At 38.6% G+C, this 21,481-nt stretch overlaps 1 protein-coding gene across 4 annotated transcripts in view; it reads right to left on the reverse strand.

Moving 5' to 3' along the window:
• Positions 1 to 21,481, reverse strand: part of PTPRB (protein tyrosine phosphatase receptor type B) — a 122,908-nt gene that overhangs the window by 81,472 nt on the left and 19,955 nt on the right. For 3 of the 4 annotated variants that reach the window (XM_036917636.2, XM_036917635.2, XM_036917634.2), the window contains exons 4-5: positions 17,333 to 17,606; positions 439 to 714 (exon numbers count right to left, since the gene is read on the reverse strand). In XM_036917636.2, the coding sequence (XP_036773531.2) occupies positions 439 to 714; positions 17,333 to 17,606 (550 nt within the window). Of the gene's footprint in view, positions 1 to 438; positions 715 to 17,332; positions 17,607 to 17,962; positions 18,479 to 21,481 lie in introns of those variants that run through there. The other variant, XM_036917637.2, reaches the window with a different exon arrangement.

A 21,481-nucleotide genomic window follows, 5' to 3' on the forward strand; every position in this document is an offset into this window, starting at 1 on the left:
AGGACAGCCACACCATCTTATTTTCAGTCCAGTTTTTCAACTGCATTGCACTGTCTCTATCTATCTATCATCTATCTATCTATCTATCTATCTATCTATCTATCTATCTATCTATCTATCATCTATCTATCTATCTATCTATCTATCTATCTATCTATCATCTATCTATCTATCTATCTATCTATCTAATCTATCTATCTATCTATCTAATCTATCTATCTATCTATCAATCTATCTATCTATCTATCTATCTAATCTATCTATCTATCTATCTATCTATTATCTATCTATTATCTATCTATCTATCTATCATCTATCTATCATCTATCTATCTAATTTATGGTCTAGGGACATTATTACTCCCATTTCTTGAATTTAATATAATTTCAAAAGAAGCATAGGCTATGAAATTCTCAATCATCTGTAAAGAGGTCTTACCTGTTGATCCATTGGTATAAATTGTAAAGGAACGTTTATTTCCAGAAATAGCTGTGATGGTAATATTGTAATTACTACCAGCAGTGAGGTTAAAAAATGTATATTCATTCCGCAAAGTACTTTTCTGAATGTGGGTCCTCTGTATCTTTTGGTTATCATCAAATAACTGCACCTCATACTGGGTGACTTTTCCAGAAGAAGGAGTCCACCAAACATGCAAGCTGGCTGAGGTAGTCTTCTCTTTGCTGACTGCAAACTTAGCAGGAGGTAAAGGATCTGCAAGGCAGAAACCAAGAAAAAGAACATAGCTTGAAGACTTTTGCAAATATATGTTTACCTTGTTGTAACCCAGATTCATTTTCCTTAAAAACTAAGAATCATCTGCCCATGAAATAAATTCAGTGTTAGCTGCTATTATTATTAATTATTATTCCTATAATCAGGAGATCTTGTACAGAAGCAGGTAAATGTAGTGGCAGAGACTCTGGACTTTGGAGTCAGACAGAACTCAACTCAAATCTCAGCTCCATCATGTATTAGTCTTGAGACTTTGGACAAGTTACTTAATCTATTAGCCTCCACTTTCCCATCTAGCTGGAGAGTACAATAATACCTACATTCTCAGATGTTTGGACGAATAATAAGATAGAGAAGAGACTTTACCTGGTATATAACGGGCACTCAGTAACATAAACATATTCTGTCTGCTTGATCATAAGAAAAAGTTTCCTCTGAATCACTGACAAAATGGAGGCAAAAGTGAAATACAATTTTTTAAAACAAAACTAATAGTAGTTTTAATTGCCTTCTCCATTAAAAGAATTTGATAAAATCTTACGAGTTTGTTAAAAGTTTTTTATTGTATCATTAATTTAATATTAGTCTAAGTTGTACAACATAGTGATTGGACCTTTCTATACATTACAAAATTCTCACAACAATAAGTTAAGTTACCATCTGTGATTACAACTAAGTTACTACAATATTATTGACTACACTCCCTATGCTGCAGTTTTTATCCCCATTGCTTATTTATCTTATAACTGGAGCCACAGCCTGAACGGCTTTAGAACCAGAAAAGTCTCTTCAATAAATGGGGCTGAGAAATAAGCCTCTAGGATTTTTTTAGGATTTTAGGATTATTTGTGTTAGTTCTGTGAAAAATGCCATTAGTATTTTAGTAAGGATTGCACTGAATCTGTATACTGCTTTGAGTATATGGACATTTTAATAATATTAATTTTTCCAATCCATCAGCATGGTGTATCTTCCCATTTATTTGTGTTATCTTCAATTTCTTCCATCAATTCTTATAGTTTTTGGATCTGTTCAGTCTGTTCAGATTTTCTGTTTCTTCCTAATTCACTCCTTAGGTATGAATTTAGTATGTATGTTTTTAGGAATTTATTCTTCTAGGTTGTCTAGTTTGTTGGCATATAGTTTTTCATAGAATTCTCTTATAATCCTTTGCATTTCTGGGGTGTCAGTTGTAACTTCCCTTTCATTTCTGATTTTATTTGAGACCTCTTTCTTTTCTTTATGAGTCTGGCTAAAAGTTTATCAATTTTGTTCACATTTTTAAAAAACCAGCTCTTAGTTTCATTGATGTTTTGTATTACTTTTTAAATCTCTATTTCATTTATTTGCATTCTGATATTTAATATTTCTTTCCTACTACCAACTTTGGACTTTGTTCTTTTTTCTAGTTCCTTTAGGTATAAGGTTAGATTGTTTTTCTGAGATTTTTCTATCTTGAGGTATTCCTTTATTATAAACTTTCCTCTTAGAATTGCTTTCACTGCATCCGAAAGATTTTGAGTCATTGTGTTTCTGTTTCTGTTTGTCTCCGCATAGGTTTTTATTTCCTCTTTGATTTCTTTGTTGATCCATTGGTTGTTCAGTAGCTGTTTAGCCTCAAGATGTTTGTGTTTCTTACAATTGATTTCTAGTTTCACACCGTGTGGTTGGAACAGATGCTTGATATGACTTCAGTCTTCTTAAATTTATTGAATCTTGTTTTGTGACATAACATGTGATTTATCCTGGAAAACATTCTGTGTGCACTTGGGAAGAATGTGTATCCTGCTGCTTTTGGGTGGACTGTTCTGTAGATGTCTGTAAAGTCCACCTGGTCTAATGTGTCATTCAAAGTCACTGTTCCTTGTTGATTTTCTATCTGGATAATCCATTGATGTAAGTGAGATGTTAAAGTACCCTACTATTATTGTATTACTGTCAATTTCTCCCTTTATGTCTGTTAGTATTTGTTTTACATATTTAGGTGCTCCTATGTTGGATGCATTGATATTTATAATTGTTATATCCTGATGGATTGATCCCTTTTTCATTATGTTATGCTCTTCTTTGTCTTGTTATATTATTTGTTTTGAAGTCCATTTTGTCTGATGTAAGTATTGTTACTCAGCCTTCTTTTTTAACTTCCATTTGCATGGAATATGTTTTTCCATCCCTTCATTTTCAGTCTGTATGTGTTTTAAGGTCTGAAGTGAGTCTTTTGTAAGCAGCACATAGATAAGTCTTGGTTCTTTTTTTTTTTTAAGCCATTCATTGCCTCCATGCCTTTTGATTAGAGCATTTAGTCCATTTATATTTAAGGTATTTACTATTGATAGGTATGTACTTACTGCCATTTTTTAAACTGTTTTCTGGTTGTTTTTGTAGTTTCTCTCTGTTCCTTTCTTCTTCTCTTGCTCTCTTCTCTCTTGATTTGATAATTTTCTTTAGTGTGTGGGTTCTTCTCTTTTTCTGTGTGTATCTTTTATAGGTTTTTGGTTTGTGGTTACCATGAGGTTCATACACAGCATCCAATATAAATCGTAGTCTGTATCAGGTGGATGGCTGCTTAAGTTCAAACACATTCTAAAAGCATTACTTTTTTGTTATTCCCCCTTCCATATTTTACACATATGATGTCAAAATTTACATCTCTTTATTTTGTATATCCCTTGATTAATTTTTGTGTATATAATTGGTTCTATTACTTTTGTCTTTTGAACTTCACACTAGCTTTATAAGTGATTGATCTAGTATCTTTACTGTATGTTTTTAACCAGGGAAATTTTTTTCCTTTCATAATTTCTTCTAGTTGTGGCCTTTTCTTTTTCACTTAAGGAAGTTCCTTTAACATTTCTTATATGGCATGTTTAGTGACAAACTCCTTTAACCTTTGTTTGACTGGGAAAGTCTTTATCTCTCCTTCAATTCTGAATGATAATCTTGCTGGGTAGGGTATTCTTGGTTGTAGGATTTTTCCGTTGAGTATTTTAAATATATCATGCCACTTTCTCCCTTCTGGCCTACAAAATTTCTACTGAAAAATCACCCAATATCCTTATGAGATTTCCCTTGTATGTAACTGTTTGTTTTTCTCTTGCTGCTTTTAAGATTCTCTCTTTATCTTTAATCTTTCATATTTTAATTGTGATGTGTCTTGGTGTGGACCTTCTTAGGTTCATCTTGTCTGGGGCTTTCTGTGTTTCCTGGACCTATATATCTGTTTCCTTCCCCAGGTTAGGGAAGTTTTCAGCTATTTTTTTCTTCAAATAAGTTTTTGGTTCCTTTGTCTTTCTCTTCTCATGCAACCCCTATCATGTAAATATTGTTTCACTTGAAGTTGTTGCAGAGCTCTTTTAATTACTTTTCATTTAAAAAAATTGCTTACTTTTTGCTGTTTCAGCTTGGTTGCTTTCCATTTCCCTGTCTTCATTGATTTATTCTTCTTCATCCTCTAATCTGCTTTTGATTTCTTTAGTTATATTTTTCATTTCAGGTACTGTATTCTTCAGTTCTGACTGGTTCTTTTCCATATATTCTATCTCTTTGTTGAAGTTCTCACTGAGTTAATCTACTTTCTTTCTAGTCTGCTATCTTTATGACCATTACTCTGAACTATTTATCAGGTATATTGCTTATCTCCATTTCATGTAGCTCTTTTTCTGGCATTTTATCTTTTTCTTTCATTTGGAACTTATTTCTTTGTCTCCTCATTTTGTCTGAATCACTGTGTTTATTGTATGTATTAGGTAAGTCTACTCTGTCTCCTGGTCTTGAAGGTAATGGCCTTTTATAGTAGGCATCATGTGGTGCCCAGTACGGCAATGCCTCCTGGCTACCAGAACCAGACACTCCAGGGCTGTCCCCTGTGTGGTATATGTGTACCCTCCTGTTGTGGCTGGGCTGGTGGGTGGGGCTAGCTCTCTGTATGGCTGTCATCAATGACTGGCCAGGTGGTAGAATGTGGGTACACTGGCTTGTAATGCTCATTCCTGGTGCTGCTGGCTGAAAGGCTTGGTTACAGCCTTTGCAGGTACACTGATGGGCAGGGGCAGCCCTCAGTCTTGTTGTCAGCAAAGGCTAGCTGAGCAACTATGGGCACAGTGGGAGAAAGGGCTTATCCCCAGGGCTGCTGCCTGAGAAGCCTGGATTTTACTGCTAGTGTCTACTGCACGCATGCTGGTGGGTGGGGCTAGTCCCTCTCCTCTGCAGGTGGGAAACACTCTGTTAAGGCACTAGTCCTGGCTGAGGCTCGTCACCAGGTATAGAGGGGTGGTAGTTGCTCTTTGGGGGATGTTAGTCCTGACTGAGGCTCTCTGCAGAGTATAATGGTGCAGGAGTTGCTTTGGAGGGGCACCTGAGACAGTGACTGGGTTGGTTAGGGTGAGTCTGCAAAGGAAAGCCAGGACAGGGCAAGTGGTGCTGGCACAGTAGATAGAGAATGTCAAAACTGGTTCTCCAAGTGTCTGACCAGCTGGGCTGTGGCAGAACAAGAAAGATGGCACCTGCCAGACCCACCTTCCCTGAAGAAAGCTCCTGCAGATTCCCACCCTAGTTAGTCATTATATTTCCTTCAGGCATAACCCAGGTGCTTTTCAAACAACTGTTTCTGTGCTGGGTCTCAGTGACTGACATAGCATACCAGCCTTCCAAGAGGAGAGACTTGGCCTCCCTCAGCTCTGCTCTCCCGTAGTTAAGTCCCACTGATTTTCAAAGCTCATTAATTGTGCAAGATCTGTTCTGCCATTCTTCAGGTCATTTTCAGAGTAAATTATATAATATGTAGTGTTTGCCTTGGTGTGAACATGGGAGGAAGTGATAGCAGAAACCTCCTATTCCACCATCTTCCAGGATGCTCTCTCCCCCAGTAAAGTTTCTAACCGTTGAGATAAAAAACAAAGAAAATCTCAAGATGAGTCTCACTTATAAGTTCTTGAGGAAAAATAGTACTTTTTCTTATAATATTATTTAAATTTTCTACCCTATGTAATAGTCTATATTTCAGGATGTCATAATAAAGAGAAGGAACATAATAATTTCCCTTCACAGAAACTTTTCTTGTTGCCTGGCAAGGATAAGGGACTCACCACCATGAAGTTCTAACAGACCATTGAAACCCAAGAACAACCTTATCATAGCCAACTGAGGTGACGCATTTTTGCTGAAGAGGCAGTTTAAGGACATGGATGAGAGGGACAGCTGCTTTCTAGTGATAGTTCAAAAGGGATCAATACTGTCATCTAGGTCTACAACCAAGCCAGATAAAAGTTAAAAAAAAATTATGATCAATATAATCTAAACACACATAAGATGTAAAATATGAGCTATAAAAAATAAATTTTAAGATTGCGTGCCTAGAGGGTGAAGTTCAGAAATGCAGACTTTATCTAATCTCTCTGAGCCAGAAAACAAAACAGTCAATCCTTTGTACATCCGCCAAAACAAAGGAACAATGAGACTGGGAAGTGCCTGGGCTGCGAGAACCTGCACTGGAAACAAACACTTAAAACCCCATTTATCCTGTGATAAAGCCCTTTGCTGGCCGTTGTCCACTATTCCTATGCATGCTGCAGAAGTTAACTCGTTTTCAGACTTCTTTTCAATCTTAGCCCAGTGAAAACTCTGCTATGTTAAAAATTTTTTTTCAGTATCTTATTAGAAACAAGTTAGGTTCTTCCCTCAGGGGTGCTAATTTCATATATACATATATATGAGAGAGAGAAAGACGTTTTTAGTGCTGTTCGAAAATTTAGTTAGGTGTCTGTAATCTTCTAATCATAGGACAGTGTAAATGTAATTAGAAAACCTTACCTGACTTAATGTAATTTATGCTGATGGCCAGACATATCAATGCACATATGTGTGCATTTATAGCCTTTCCATTTTTTCCACCCATCATTATCATACATACAGTAACCACTGAGGTAGCATAAACTGTGAAAACTGTCAAAAACCATTAATCTATAATTTAATCTCAATCAACATATCAACATTTATCATTAGCCATAAAAAATATCTTTGTACCTCCTAGCTCCAGACAGACCTGGAATATGGAATGCCAGATGCAAAGTTCTGTAGTATTCCCCTGCTGTATCTCAGTAAGTCTGCCAGTATCAGGAAGCCCCAGGATTTCATAAGTAGGCTTGGTGTCAACCCAATTTTTCTGTTCTCAGAGGAAAAGATGAAGTTTAGCTAAAGTCCTGTACCAAAATGAATTCTTCCTTTCTCCCTTCTTTCATTTTTTTTATATGTGCTTAGGAAGAGGGAGAAACTCATGTATATATAAAATGTGAGAAATGCTTGTTTAAAAATTCTTTTGCATGGCCATTAAGACATGATTATCTCTTGATATAGGGATCTTCAGAGTGTTTAGAATTCAAATGATAATATTTATTTTGGAACTCAATTCAACCTTATAACAAGAGCACAGTCAATCCATGGGCTAGTGTACCAAAAGCATTTCTTTAAGTCATAATAGCATCCCAGTATATCTGCATCAGCTGTGATGCAGCTTACAATGTGCTTTCTCAGTTGGAATAGGAGGTCAGAGGTATTAACTGACTCACTTATGTTATATAAGTAACAAATAGTATAGCTGAGCTTTTAATATTTGGCTCCAAGTCATGCATTTTTTTCTATCTCACCTTAGCTATTGCAGAGTGGGAAGATGCTGTGAGATGCATATTCAGTCTAACAAAACAGAACAAAAAAAAATCAAACCAGATGTCTATGGAAAATAGTAGGCAAATGTACAGAATTTTCACTTAATGGTTCCAACATGCTAATATAGGTAATATGAGTAACAACACTAAGGACAGCAAAATCTAATTCTGTGGCCATGGAAGTTTTATTGAGTTTTTTAAAAAATGTTTTTCTTGTTTGTTCTTTCTTTCCCCCCTAATGTAACTGCCTTACATCACCTTGTGTTTGGATTACTCCAAGAGCTTTCTGGGTATCTGCCTTATTTTCTATCTTTCCTCCACTATTGCCAAATAACTGCTCTGTATCTCTCTTCCATTTGCCATCCTCATCCCCCTTGAAGCGCCAAGAACTTTTCATGAGATGAAGTCTAAGTTTTATGGTAGGTACTCAAAGTCTCCTCAAACAGGATGCTATTCCCCCCACCTCCATCTTATCTTTCACCACAAACTCCAGACCAAGAAATCTACCTTTTTAGTAATTATAGTCAATTTCTGTACCTTTACAGAAATTGGGATGCTATTCCAGTTAAAAGCAGGGTGCCTAGGAGAATGGAAGCTGCATTTATGCAGCTCTCTGCATAAGACGGAGTGAACATCAACTATCAACTATTCATATAAAATAATTGGGAATTTTTTGATGGAAATCAGGGTAAGGAGGGGCAAAAGTCTCAAAGCATCCCTTGACACAGAGTTTTGGAAACTGGCAGAGGAACAAAATGAAAAAGCTGTTGCTCACAATCTCCAGTTAATTATATAAATTTATAGAGCAGCGGTGTTCTTTTACTTTGTGATGTTGTTGCTATTTAACTATAGTTGGCTTTCTGACTTCTTGTAAGATTGTAAGATGACATAACTCTATTATGTTAACACATCAGATTAACATGCATTTGATTTATCAGCTTTATACATATAAAGTTCAGGTGGTAAGGAACTTTCCAAGTTGTAACAAACTTGAAAGGGAAATTAAAGCAGTTTTGACAATCATTTGATTCATCATTAACAACAGTGGAAGATGCCATGTTATTCAGCAGTCGTCGTACACAGCCCTAGGTATGTACGTAGTAGATGACCGACCCTCTAAGAGTCTATAGTCTACTCAGGCAGTTGACATATGTGAAAAAGGGACACAAAAAAGGTCAGTTACCAGGGAGGGCGACTTTGATGTCATCCTAGACCTGGGTTCAAATCCCAACACTGTCACAACCGTGTCTTTAGGCAACCTTGCTGATGCTTGGTTTCCTCATCTGAAAGTGGGACTAACAATACCTACTTCACAGAGTTGTAAGTGTTAAGAGGTCATGCAGGTGAGGTGGTAAGTGCAGCCCTGGCACAGACTGGGTGCTCAGTGAGTGATAGCTGGTATCAGTGTTGCTGTTCTTCTTGCTGTTAAAAGTAACACAGGCCAGCATCAATGCTAAAGATACAAATGGAGTATGATTTCCAAGGGTTAAGGTCTCAGAGGTGGGCTTCATGAAGGAAACGAACACATGTGGAAGGTCAGGTTGGACTTAGAAATCAGAGAGAAGAAAGGGCATTGCAGAGCAAGAAAGCAGTGTAAACGGAAGCACAGTAGGCTCACTTCTCGGGAGTGATAGAGAACCATTCCATAACTGAGGGTACCCTGACCGCTGGTGGGGACTTTAATGCCCTCATCCCCATGACATCCTTCAGTAGCTCCATCTGAATGCTTTGATATTAAAACTGAGGCGTTCTCAATATTATCTAAAGTGCTACATACATGCAGCATAAAGAGAAGTCCCTTAGTTTCCCCTTCTAATCAGATTGCTGTCCAGAAGTCTTTCTTATATAGAAATTAATGAGCTATCACTTGATGTGTGCTTCCAAACCTGCACATGTAGATATTAAGGAATTATTATTAATGTTAGGTATCATAATAATGTGGTTATGTTAAAAGTAATCCTTATCTTTCAGAAATGCATACTGAAATATTTATCAATGGAATGAGTTAGTGGGTAGGGGATAGGGGACTGGGCTTCATATAGATGAAACAAGATTGGCTATCAATTGGTAAGTGATGAGTACATGATAGCTCATCATAATATTCTGTTGACTTTCTTTGTGTTTGAGTTTTTCCATATTAAAGAAATAAAACAAAATCAAAACCCCAAATCCCTGGAAATCTATATACCTACCATGTTAATTTTAGTTGCATATTGTTTGTTTATAGACATATATTTATCTTCATTTATATACATTCAATCATATATGAATTTCCCCTAATAGTCAGAAAGGTGTCTGTGTTATTCTTTATCCCTTAGGGGGGATTCAGTGAATTGGTATGTGGGAATGGAAGGTGGAACATCTTTCTTTGTTCTTTGCTTATTCTGCTGGAACCAATTAGAGTTTATTTTTTTCTGGCTAACCTGTAGAATGTCAGGCCTAATGAAGTCAGACCAATGGAGAAAGTATTATAAGCACACAAAAGAAGATCAAGTTCAGAGAACTGGGTTGGTTCATTTGATACATGTAGCTCAGCTTGACCTTAGAATTCCTGATGTAGACTGCAAGTGGCCGATTACTAAATACTGAAGCCCATCACCAAAAGTTCAACACAACAGAAAATCAATAGCTGATTAAAATTTCTTCACACTGTAGCATATTTAGTCATTATTCCACCCTGGTGTAGGCTAAGTAAATGTAGATTTCAAGTATTTCAGAACATATCTTTTCCTTTCAAAAATTGACTTGAGTCAATATCATACTTAACAGCAAGAAGCTGAAAGCTTTTCCTCTAAGGTCAGGAACAAGACAAGGATGCCCACTCTCCCCACTTCTATTCAAAATAGTTCTGGAGGTCCTAGCCATGGTAATCAGACAACACAAAGAAATAAAAGGCATCCAGACTGGCAAGGAAGAAGTTAAACTGTCCCTGTTTGCAGATGACATGATATTGTACATAAATAACCCTAAAAAATCCACTCCAAAACTACTAGAACTAATATCTGAATTCAGCAAAGTTACAAGATATAAAATTAATACACAGAAATCTGTTGCATTCATATACACTAATGATGAACTAGCAGAAAGAGAAATCAGGAAAACAATTCCATTCACAATTGTATCAAAAAGAAAAAAAACCCTAGGAATAAACCTAACCAAGGAAGTGAAAGACCTATACTCTGAAAACTACAAGACACTCATGAGAGAAATTTAAAAAGATATCAATAAATGGAAACACATCCCGTGCTCATGGCTAGGAAGAATTAATATTGTCAAAATGGCCATCCTGCCTAAAGCAATCTACAGATTCAATGCAATCCCTATCAGAATACCAACAGCATTCTTCAACGAACTACTAGAGTAAACAGTTCTAAAATTCATATGGAACCACTAAAGACCCCAAATACCCAAAGCAATCCTGAGAAGGAAGAATAAAGTGGGGCAGATTACACTCCCAGACTTCAAGCTCTTCTACAAAGACACAGTAATCAAGACAATTTGGCCCCGGCACAAGAACAGACCCACAGACCAATGTAACAGACTAGAGAGCCCAGATATAAATGCAAGCATATATAGTCAATTAATACAGGATAAAGGAGCCATGGATATACAATGGGGAAATGACAGCCTCTTCAACAGTGGGTGTTGGCAAAACTGGACAGCTATATGTAAGAGAATGAAACTGGATTATTGTCTAACCCCATACACAAAAGTAAACTCAAAATGGATCAAAGACCTGAATGTAAGTCATGAAACCATTAAACTCTTAAAAGAAAACATAGGCAAAAATCTCTTGAATATAAACATGAGCAACTTTTTCCTGAATGCATCTCCTTGGGCAAGGGAAACAAAATAAAAAATGAATAAATGGGACTACATCATGCTAAAAAGTTTCTGTACAGCAAAGGACACCATCAACAGAACAAAAAGGCATCCTACAGCATGGAAGAATATATTTGTAAATGACATATTTGACAAGGGCTTAACATCCAAAATATATAAAGAACTCACATGCCTCAACACCCAAAAAGCAAATAAGCCAATTAAAAATGGTCAGAGGATCTGAACAGGCTTTTCTCCAAAGAAGAAATTCAGATGGTCAACAGACACATGAAAAGATGCTCCACATCGCTAATTATCAGGGAAATGCAAATTAAAACCACAGTGAGATATCACCTCACACCAGTTAGGATGGCCAACATAGAAAAGACTAGGAACAACAAATGCTGGTGAGGATGCAGAGAAAGGGGAACCCTCTGACACTGTTGGTGGGAATGTAAATTAGTTCAACCATTGTGGAAAGCAGTATGGAGGTTCCTCAAAAAACTAAAAATAGAAATACGATTTGACCCAGGGATTTCACTCCTAGGAATTTACCCTAAGAATGCAGGAGCCCAGTTTTAAAAAGACATATGCACCCCTATGTTTATCACAGCACTATTTACAATAGCCAAGAAATGGAAGCAACTTAAGTGTCCATCAGTAGATGAATGAATGAAGAAGATGCGGTACATATACACAATGGAATATTCTTCAGCCATAAGAAGAAAACAAATCCTAACATTTGCAACAACATGGATGGAGCTAGAGGGTATTATGCTCAGTGAAATAAGCCAGGTGGAGAAAGACAAGTATCAAATGATTTCACTCATATGTGGAGTATAAGAACAAAGAAAAACTGAAGGAACAAAACAGCAGCAGAATCACAGAACCCAAGAATGGACAAACAGTTGCCAAAGGGAAAGGGATGGGGGAGGGTAGGTGGGAAGTGAGGGATAAGGGGAACAAGGGCATTATGATTATCACACATAACATAGCGGGGGACAGGGGGAAGGCAGTGTAGCACGGAGAAGACAAGTAGTGACTCTATAGCATGTTACCATGCTGATGGACAGTGACTGTAATGCTGTAATGGGATATGTGGTAAGGACTTGATAATGGGGGGAATATAGTAACCACAATGTTGCTCATGTGATTTTATATTAATGATACCAAATTTTAAAAAAGTTGACTTGAGAAGAACAAAATAGCATATGGCAATTACAAAGAACTAATAACTTAAAAGTCGTATCTTTTCTGCAGGGTAGGGAAAGAATTGGAGTTAGTAAACCAGGGTCCAAGTTCTGGGCCAATCATATATTAGTTGTGTGGATTCGTGATTAATTTTTATGAATATGAAACTCATCTCCAACTTGAAGGCAATAATGGTAAATTCACTAGCCGGTTAGTTTGAGATAAAAACTATTCTAGAAATTATGTATGAGCCAATTAATATCTCACCATGAAGTAGGCATTATTTTTATCACTATTCCCATTCTATAGATTAGTAAACAAGTTTAGAGAGATTAGTAATTTGTCCAAGGAAACCTCGCTAGTAAGTGATGGAGAAAGTTGTTTTCAGAACTCAGCTTTTAGCTGTGCAACCTGCTCTTTCAAAATACTCCCTCCATAGGATTGCCAGGAGGATGAAATTAAACAGAATGGGGTCAGTGTAATACATATTTTATACTCTTACCTACTAAATAGGGTAGGTGAAAGAAGTATCTTATATAGTATAAAAGCACAAGACAACTATTAGAGTATTATTTTCTTCCTGGGAAGGACAATAAACATTTCTAGGCATTATAGGTTTAATCATACATAAACAGGAATGGTACCGAAATCTTAATGCCAATGAAAAACTATGTCAATAGCTCTTGAACTTGAGTGTGTATGGATTCACTTTGATATTTATTTAAAATCAGATAACCTGGGCTCCATTCCTCCTAATTCATTACATGTGGGGGCTAAGAATATGCTTTTATACCAAACTCTGCAAGACATTTTGATTTACAAGTAGTTTACAGACATTAGTGAGAAATAATGGCCTAAAATTATTGAAAAATTAAAGCTATATGTGTTATGGGCTGAACTGTGTCCCTTTAAAATTCATACATTGAAGCCCTAACCCCCAGTCTTTCAGAATGTGACTGTATTTGGAGACGTCCTCATGGGACACAGGCGGCACAAGCAGAGGGACAAGCATGTGAGGATAGTGAGAAGGTGGCATCTGCAAGCTAATCAGAGCAGCCTCAGAAGAGACCTGGTGACACCTGGATTTGGGGCTTAAGTCTCCAGAGGCATGAGAAAATAAATTGCTGTTGTTGAATCCACCCAGTCTGTGGCATGTTTGTCATGGAAGCCCTAGTAAACCAATACAATAAGCAACATTTTGAAGTGGAAATAATACCTAATTTGGTGATTTGGTAATTAAAGCTCCTAAAATAGTTTTTATTAAAGACAAAGGAATTAGCTACATTAAAAGAACTAAAATAATTTTTTCCTTTTGTTCTAGGCTAATTAATAAGCAACTGAAATTGACTAACAAGAAGGCATATGCCACTAAGCTACTCCTTCTATAGGTAAAGTTCTCTACCACCAGACAGCTTCCTTGGTCTCTACAAATTACCTACAATCCAAAGAAAATAGACCATATTTTTAGTACATGTACTTCTCCTAGCTAGCTATCCATAGACCCACCCATTCGGTTATTCATTCATTTATCTAGTTATCCATGTATCCATCCATTTAATCAGTATTATTGAACACCTACCATGTGCTAGATGCTATTTGAGGTACTAAAAAAGAACTTCTGGTTGGTGGGAAGATAAAAGCCCCTCAAATGTTGTAAATGAAAACTCTAAAGTTTCATTTGAACAAACTCAAGTATCCTTAGAATGCATTCAAGTGTGGAAATAAATGAAGTGGTCCAGGGGTATTCCTATGGATTGGTATCTAAAAGGAGAGAAATTGACAATTGACAACTCAGCTCTAGAGAGTTCTAGGCAGACTGGTTTGGTTTTGCCAAATCTTCCAATACTCTAAGAGAATCTATACATCTGGTCTTTATGTGAATTTCCCATTGTTTATGCTGGTGAAATAATCTGGGTTTTCACAAACACTAGGTGAGCTAAACAAAACATATCTATTATTTAGACGCCTACACATCCCCAGGGACTACCAGTTTGCAGCCTTTGCTCTAGACTCTGAGGACACAGTGGTACAAAAGTGGAGTACTTCAGTCTCTGTTATCTTCATTGACACTATGGAGTATCAGTTGAATACTATCAATATCTGTTATCATCAAAGTTAGAGAATTGGCTTTCAAATTGGCTTATTCACAACGAAATAACTTGACTTTCAATTTATTGTGGCTGTTGCATTCACCACTTCATGACCAAATGAACCTGAGAACTGCCAAATGCCTTCCTTCTCTGTGGTTATGAAAGCAAAGGAGGCAGAGCAAAGTCTTTACCTGCAAAGGCGATGGTAAAGCTGTCATTACCCTCACCATGACCTTCCCATTCCTCTGCACAGGACTACAAGGGCAGGGGCCATGTTCTGCTTGGCATCTTCATGAGCTCACGGGCCACTACGTGGCATAATTCCCTGTAGTATCCATGTTCGATACATATTCGCTGAACTGAATTTGAATACACATATGCTTTCTGATTCTGAAATCTAGAGTGCACACTGTTGCTGAAATAGTTCCCACTTAGTTCAAATGTCTGATCTTTAAGGTCATGTCTACATGACACCAAAATAACTATTTATGCAATTTATCAGGAAAAATAAGCAGCCACATTATCATTTGGAATGATACCAGAGATAATCTAAGCAACTGCTTTATCTGTAGCCGAATCATATCAGGCTCTTCACTCTACTTTATTTTAGATGCATGAGAAAGGCAAAATGGAGTAAGGCAAGCAGAGTGCGTTCTGAATGACTTTTTGTTTGAAATTATATCTCAGACTTAATATTATACTATTTGTTGGTCCTGCTTTAAAAACAGTAAAATAGGATTTGTGGAGCTCACCTCTGCAGCTTAGCAATAAATAGAGAGGAAGACTACCACTTTCCCTTACCTAAATGAAAAATTCAAGTCCTTAAAATATAGAAAGCACTAATGACAAAAAGTAAATAAACTCAACCAAAAACATCCTCCCTGAAACAGTTCTTAAAATTTTAATGTATAAAAATGTTTATTTATTTAAGCAAAATTGTTTTTAAAATGTAGAGACTCCTAAGGAGGGTTATACCATCATACAAGTAAGTGTGAAAAAAATACCACTATACAAACATCACCTGCAAATTTCATATACCATGGGGCTCATAAACTGTGTGGTGAAAGCATATTTGGATACTATAAAGAGTAATTCCTTAAGAAAAATGATGAGAACCTGAATTCCAGCACACTGTAAATGCTGATGAAGTCTTTATTAATTTGATGTAGTCAATTAAATGCAAATATTTCTTGCATTTCACAAATGTGGACTGGAAACATCTACATGCATAATTGAACTCAAAGCTCATTCTAACTAGTAATACCCATAGGGAGCCCTTTTCCATCCATGTTTATCCAAAAAAGCAAAACCTCTGGGTTAAATGACTATATTCTGACTTCTTAATACCTTTGGTTTTGCCAAATCTTCCAATATTCAAATAATTTCTCACATAAGCTTCTGAAGCCTCATCTATTTTTAAAAATCATTTGCCTCATTCAACACAGATAACTTATCAAGTAAAAGATCAAAACATCTTTTGTTCTGTCATAAATTTCACAGTATTAGCAATGTGATTGTTCAAAAAACTATACTCACCTACCAAGAAATCAGCAACTTTATGACTAAAAACCCTTCTGCTTAAACTTCTGTAAAGTGGTTGATATCCATCTAGGTTTGATGCCATGGAAAACACAACCAAATTCTTAACAAGTGGTGTCTCTTCACTTTAAGTTTCTGTGAATCTCAATAATTATCTGAAAGTTCCATCTGAAGTAAGTCAAGTCACGTAACTGGGCAGTCTAACTTTTTTCTTTGAAAAAATGAGAGAATTAATACTTGATTGACTTACAACATGAACCCAGTTACATTTCCTGACTCTCCTGCAACTGCCCAGAGAGATGAAAGTACTCACACCTCTTTAAAGAACTGTAGCTAAGGAAGTGATCTTTGTTCAGACTGAATGTGAAAGAATAGTAAGGACAATACATTTCTCAATTTAATTTCCAGAATTTTTCAGTTAAATTTGAATTTCTGGATGAAAGTAAAGTTCGTTAGTGCAACAAATGCAGATAATGTTAAAAGGAAGACTAATGAAGTCGTAGAACATCAAAGAGAATTTAGAGGGCATCTCTGGGTGGCTGGTGGAACTAATGAGCTAACATATAGGACAGCCCTTACACAAATGATTGGCCCTTGGTAAGAAGCTGGATCTGAATGACCAAGTCTAATACTCATTTACAGATGAGAAACTGAGGCAGGAAAGACAGACTCTTGCCATGTATGCATGGAAGGGTTTACCAAAAGTGTAAGAAAAATAATTGACTTGAGATGCAGAGTAACCAAAGGATGTTCTCCAATAGTACACTGCTGTACTTACTCAAATTCAACTGATAGAAAATAATTTTTGTACCCTCACTTAAAGGGGCTTTTCTAATTTTCCCCTATGAATGGCTCTGTTCTATTCATGAATATTTTATGTCCTGGTTCCAAAAACAAAAGTAAGTTAGGGAAAGGCGTATCCTTATCATTGCACTTCCACAATTTATTCTGAAACCTTTAGTTAAAATTATTTCAGAGCTTGGCAAATAAATGCCATAGAACCAACCTCAAACCATATCACTTTAACAACTTTCCTCCTCAGTCCACACTTTCTCTTTGCTACATGCCCACTTGAAGTGGCTAGTATACTATTTTCAGCCCTAAGGAAATTTCTGAACATCAACTAAGCTGGTTTTGGTCAGATCTGGGGGGACAACAATCTTTGTCAGTATTTACCTTCACAGACATTTTTACTTTTATTTTTTTGTGTGCCTGGACTTGAATGAAAAACCAGCTTGAAAAGGCAGGGCTCAGCCCTGAGAGCCCTGGCCATCCCACTGCACCTGTCACCCTTACCTGTTTGCAGGACCTCAGTTCTCTCTTCTCCATCCAGAGAAACAATCCGGAAGTGATAGATGGTTCCTGCTTGTAAATCCTTGGGGTTACATCCATAGGTGGTGTTGTCTATCCGCATGGGGTGGCACCACGCTACCTCCGAAGTGTCATTGTTGTAGAAGAGGCTAAAGTTACAGGGTGACCCCAAAGTTCTCCACTGGAGAGACACGGACCGGCTGGACACCCTGGACTCCGTCACAGTGAAGTTGCATCTTACTGGCTCCCCCAGTCCAGTCTGCAAAGGAATCAGAAACAACAGCTGAAGCCTGCAGACTATAGTGACCGGGGACATATCCACAGTAGGCTCCCCAAATTGCCTCTGCTCCCCCGTTCCCCCCAGCCAGAGAAAAGAACCAAGGCAGAGGTGGGTTGGCAACATTTTCCCCAAACGCTCTTTTGGAAAAAGAAGGTGGCTTTTTGCCTTTCACAGTAGAATGAGCTGTGAGTCTGGCTCGGGGCTCATAAGAGGATCTTTCTTCTCAAGGGAGAGCAAGTCCCAAAATACAGCTCAGGAGACGAGAACCTGGACTGGGAATGTGGTTCTCGGCGCGGAGGGGGCGCGCTATCGCGACGTCTTCCAAGGCCACCCACCTGCAGCAGGCTCAGGGCGGTCCACAAAGCCAGCCAGGCTCCATGGCTCCGCATCGCGCCCACCGGGGCCCGGCGCCTCGACACAGCGGCTGGGACGCGGCGCGGCTCCACCTGTTGCGCGCGCTCAGCGCGCCGCGCGGGCGCAGGACGCCTCCCTCCCGGCTGGCGACGCGCGGGGGCCGCGGCCGCTGCGGCTGCTCGCCGGGCTGCTGCGGCCGCGGGCGGGCTGCGGACGCGAGAGGCGGCGGGGGCGGGCGGCGCGCCGCCCTTCCCACGCTGCCATTCTGACCCGCGCGGCCTCGCCCCGGGCCCGTCCGCGGACTTCCGCAATCAAAAGGCAATTTCCTCGTCTCCCGGCAAAGGAACAATGCGCGGGCGAGGGAGGGAGCCCCGAGGAGCCAACGCCTGAGGCTGCCCAGGGGGCCGGGCGGGCCCAGCTGGCCGCGCTGGCGGGGTCCCGGCCGTCCCGCGGCGCTCGGCTCCGCCTCCACCTGCGCCCGACTCTCACTTCTCGCCCTGGGGGCCTCTCCGCGCCGTCCTGGCCGCGGCCGGCACCGCCCGCTCTCACCTTCCAGCCCCGCGCCCGCCCCCCTCCGCGCTCCGCACCCAGCGCCTCCCCCTGCCTATCTTCCTTCCTATCTTCCTCCTCTGCTTTCTCCACGGCCTCTTTTCCCAGGATTAAACTTGACCACAGCACGTTTCCCTGGGTCGCCGCACTCTTTCCTGAAGCCTTTTATTAGAGTGTTTTTGCCCTTCTCACCTCAAGGTATTCATTTGTCCCAAAGCGCAGGCCCCTGACAAAGAGAAAAAGACGCCCAGAGGCTCTTGTCCATCGTCGACAAGACCTTTATTTTTTCCCGCCTTTCGCTTTCAGCTTTCTCCCGGGTAGCCGTCTGCGTTCTCCCTAAATCTTAACGCCAACGGTGCTAACCAAGAACAAATATAACCACCATCGACTGTTTAGTCCACAAGCAGTGCAGTTTCATCAATGACCAAATAAGAAATATAAATAAGAAAGCAATATAAACTCTTGTTTGTGGAAAATACTGCTGCTGGCTCAGCTCCCCTATTACAAAAAATTGGAATTTATTCAGTTTGCAGCACTAACTTTATGCCGTTTTAGTGACTTGTCTCGGTTCCTGAATGATCATGTATCTGAAAATGTATTTTAAAACTAGTTCCCGAGAACCAAAGAGCAAAAATGTACCCAGGTGATAAAAGCAAAATATTGAGACAATTTTTAAACTCATCCACCACTTGGTTTGCACTTTCTTAACTTTTGCTGCCTATCCTTTTTGTCTCTTCCATTGAGGTTTATAAAATTTTCTCATAAATTGTCAATCAGATTTGGAATCTTCTGACCCAAGTATACTAAATACTCTTCCTTCTTTTGTGGGAATCTTCAATAAATTCAAACTCCTCCAAGTTTTCCCAAATATCTTTTTTTTTTTAAACACAACATGCCACCAACCTACTGTACCCTCTAAGTTAATGTTAAAATTATGTCTCATTTCCAATACACTGTCTAACATTCCTTCCTTATAATTGATGTACCCAAATGCACCAAATAGACAAAGTTTGAAGAGGACTAATCAAACAAGGCAATAACAAAATATCCTCACAACAGTCTAGATGCTTCCAAATTCTATTACTAACAGCGATGAGCTAATGTTGTCCTTGGGAATAGGAATTAGTAAAAGAAAGGGTGATTTCTTTAAATACAATTATTTTATTTTTGATTTGTCAAAGACAGGCACATACATTTAGAATCATCTGTTGTCTTTGATCTATTCTAATATTGATATGTATGAAGAATCATAGCAATATGTGAAGGGAAGGACTTGTAGTCATAGACTTTTCCAAAGGTATATAACTGCCAGTTTTGTTTTAATTTGGTTTTTTTTTTTTTGAGACTCTTAAAGCTCACAGCAGAACTGACAAATACTTAGTGGGTCCTAAGTGACTCATAAGAATGAACATAATATGAAACAATGAGGGAAAGTTTAAAGTTAGGCTTTTTTGTGATTATGTTTTTTCTTATTAACATAAGAAATTAGAAATGTCATGGATTCAAGGCAGTATGAGACTAGGAAAAGCTGCTAGTATCATCTTTGCTCTTTGAAACTACTGTACAAAATATAAATAAATTGATTCAGTTTTTTCTTTGTTCTCATCTTTGTTTGAAATTCCTCAACTTCTTTTGAACCTGTGTCTCCTGCCTGGTGACACTGCATTTCCTTTAGAAGTTACTACATTCCAGGAATTTGGGATCAGCCACTCCAAGTTTTCAGAGGATGACCTCTTCTCTTTGCCACTAGAAAACCTTTCCCAGACTGCATGGGAAGGGTGGGGCCGCTTTCAATTAGATCTGAGTGAACAAACAGCTGTCTTTCAAACAAATTGTCATGGCAATTAATTAACACATGTTATAATTTGCATATCATTAATTATGATTTCATGGATGAAAGCATGGCTCTTGTCACATTATGAACATAAATGTGACACAATTGGTCCTCAGGTTCCCAAGGGCCACACTTTAAGAACGACTACTGTAGATCAGTGTTTGAACTGGGTGTGGGGAAGGTTGAGGGGATAAGGGGACAGCAGAGTGGACTGGGAAGTTGATGGGTTAATCCAAACTTTATCTATGACTTAAAAGGTCCTTCATGACCTGGTGTCTGTTTGCTCACCCCTCACTTCTCTCCTGTTTGCCTCCTATGCTTCAGTGGCCTGCATCTGATAATTAATTTACTCATTCATTCAGCAAACACTGACTGAGTACCGACTGTGTGCCAGGTCCTGGTGTAGGTTTTGGAGACACCCCACTGGAGCTGACTTTTTCCTGCCCCAGGGCCTTTATGCCTGCCACTTCATCTTCTTGGGCCACAACTCAAACACACCTTTATGGGGCCAGGCCCTTTCGAACCTTACAAGGAAAAAAGTGTTCTTTTATTGTTCTTCATCTCAGAAACTGATTTGTTTAACTCAGAACATTAATAACACTTGGTAATAAACTAATTATGTGTGTGTATGTGCATATAATTATTTATATGTCTGCTTTTCTCATTATATGGGGAATTTCCTTAGGGCAGAGTCTTGGTCTTATTCTTCTTGCACAGAGCTTGGTATAAAAGTAGCGTTTTAACAAATATCCATTGTGTGAATGGATGATTCTTTGCAGCTGCTCAGTAAATATTGTTGCATGAATAAATACTCTAAGCAAGTACTTCTAAGTATGTTCCTGCTGGAATCCTCCAATATCACCTTGGAAAGGAGGGAAGGAAGGAAAAGAGGAAAAAAGAGGGAAGAGCAAAAGAATAAAAAGGAGAAGAGAAGATTGATTTTGAAGGGAAAGAGAAAGAGGGAGGAAAGAAAAGAGTGACAGGGAAGAAGAAAGGAAGGACAGGAGGGGGTGGAAGGAGGTAGTAGCCTTTAGACAGTGGTTCTCAAAGTGTAGCGTCAGCATTATCTGAGAACTTGCCAGAAATGTAAGTTCTAGGGCCCTACCACCAGGGGAAG

Source organism: Manis pentadactyla, chromosome 10 (assembly GCF_030020395.1).
Source record: "Manis pentadactyla isolate mManPen7 chromosome 10, mManPen7.hap1, whole genome shotgun sequence".
Taxonomy (NCBI): Eukaryota; Metazoa; Chordata; class Mammalia; order Pholidota; family Manidae; genus Manis; species Manis pentadactyla.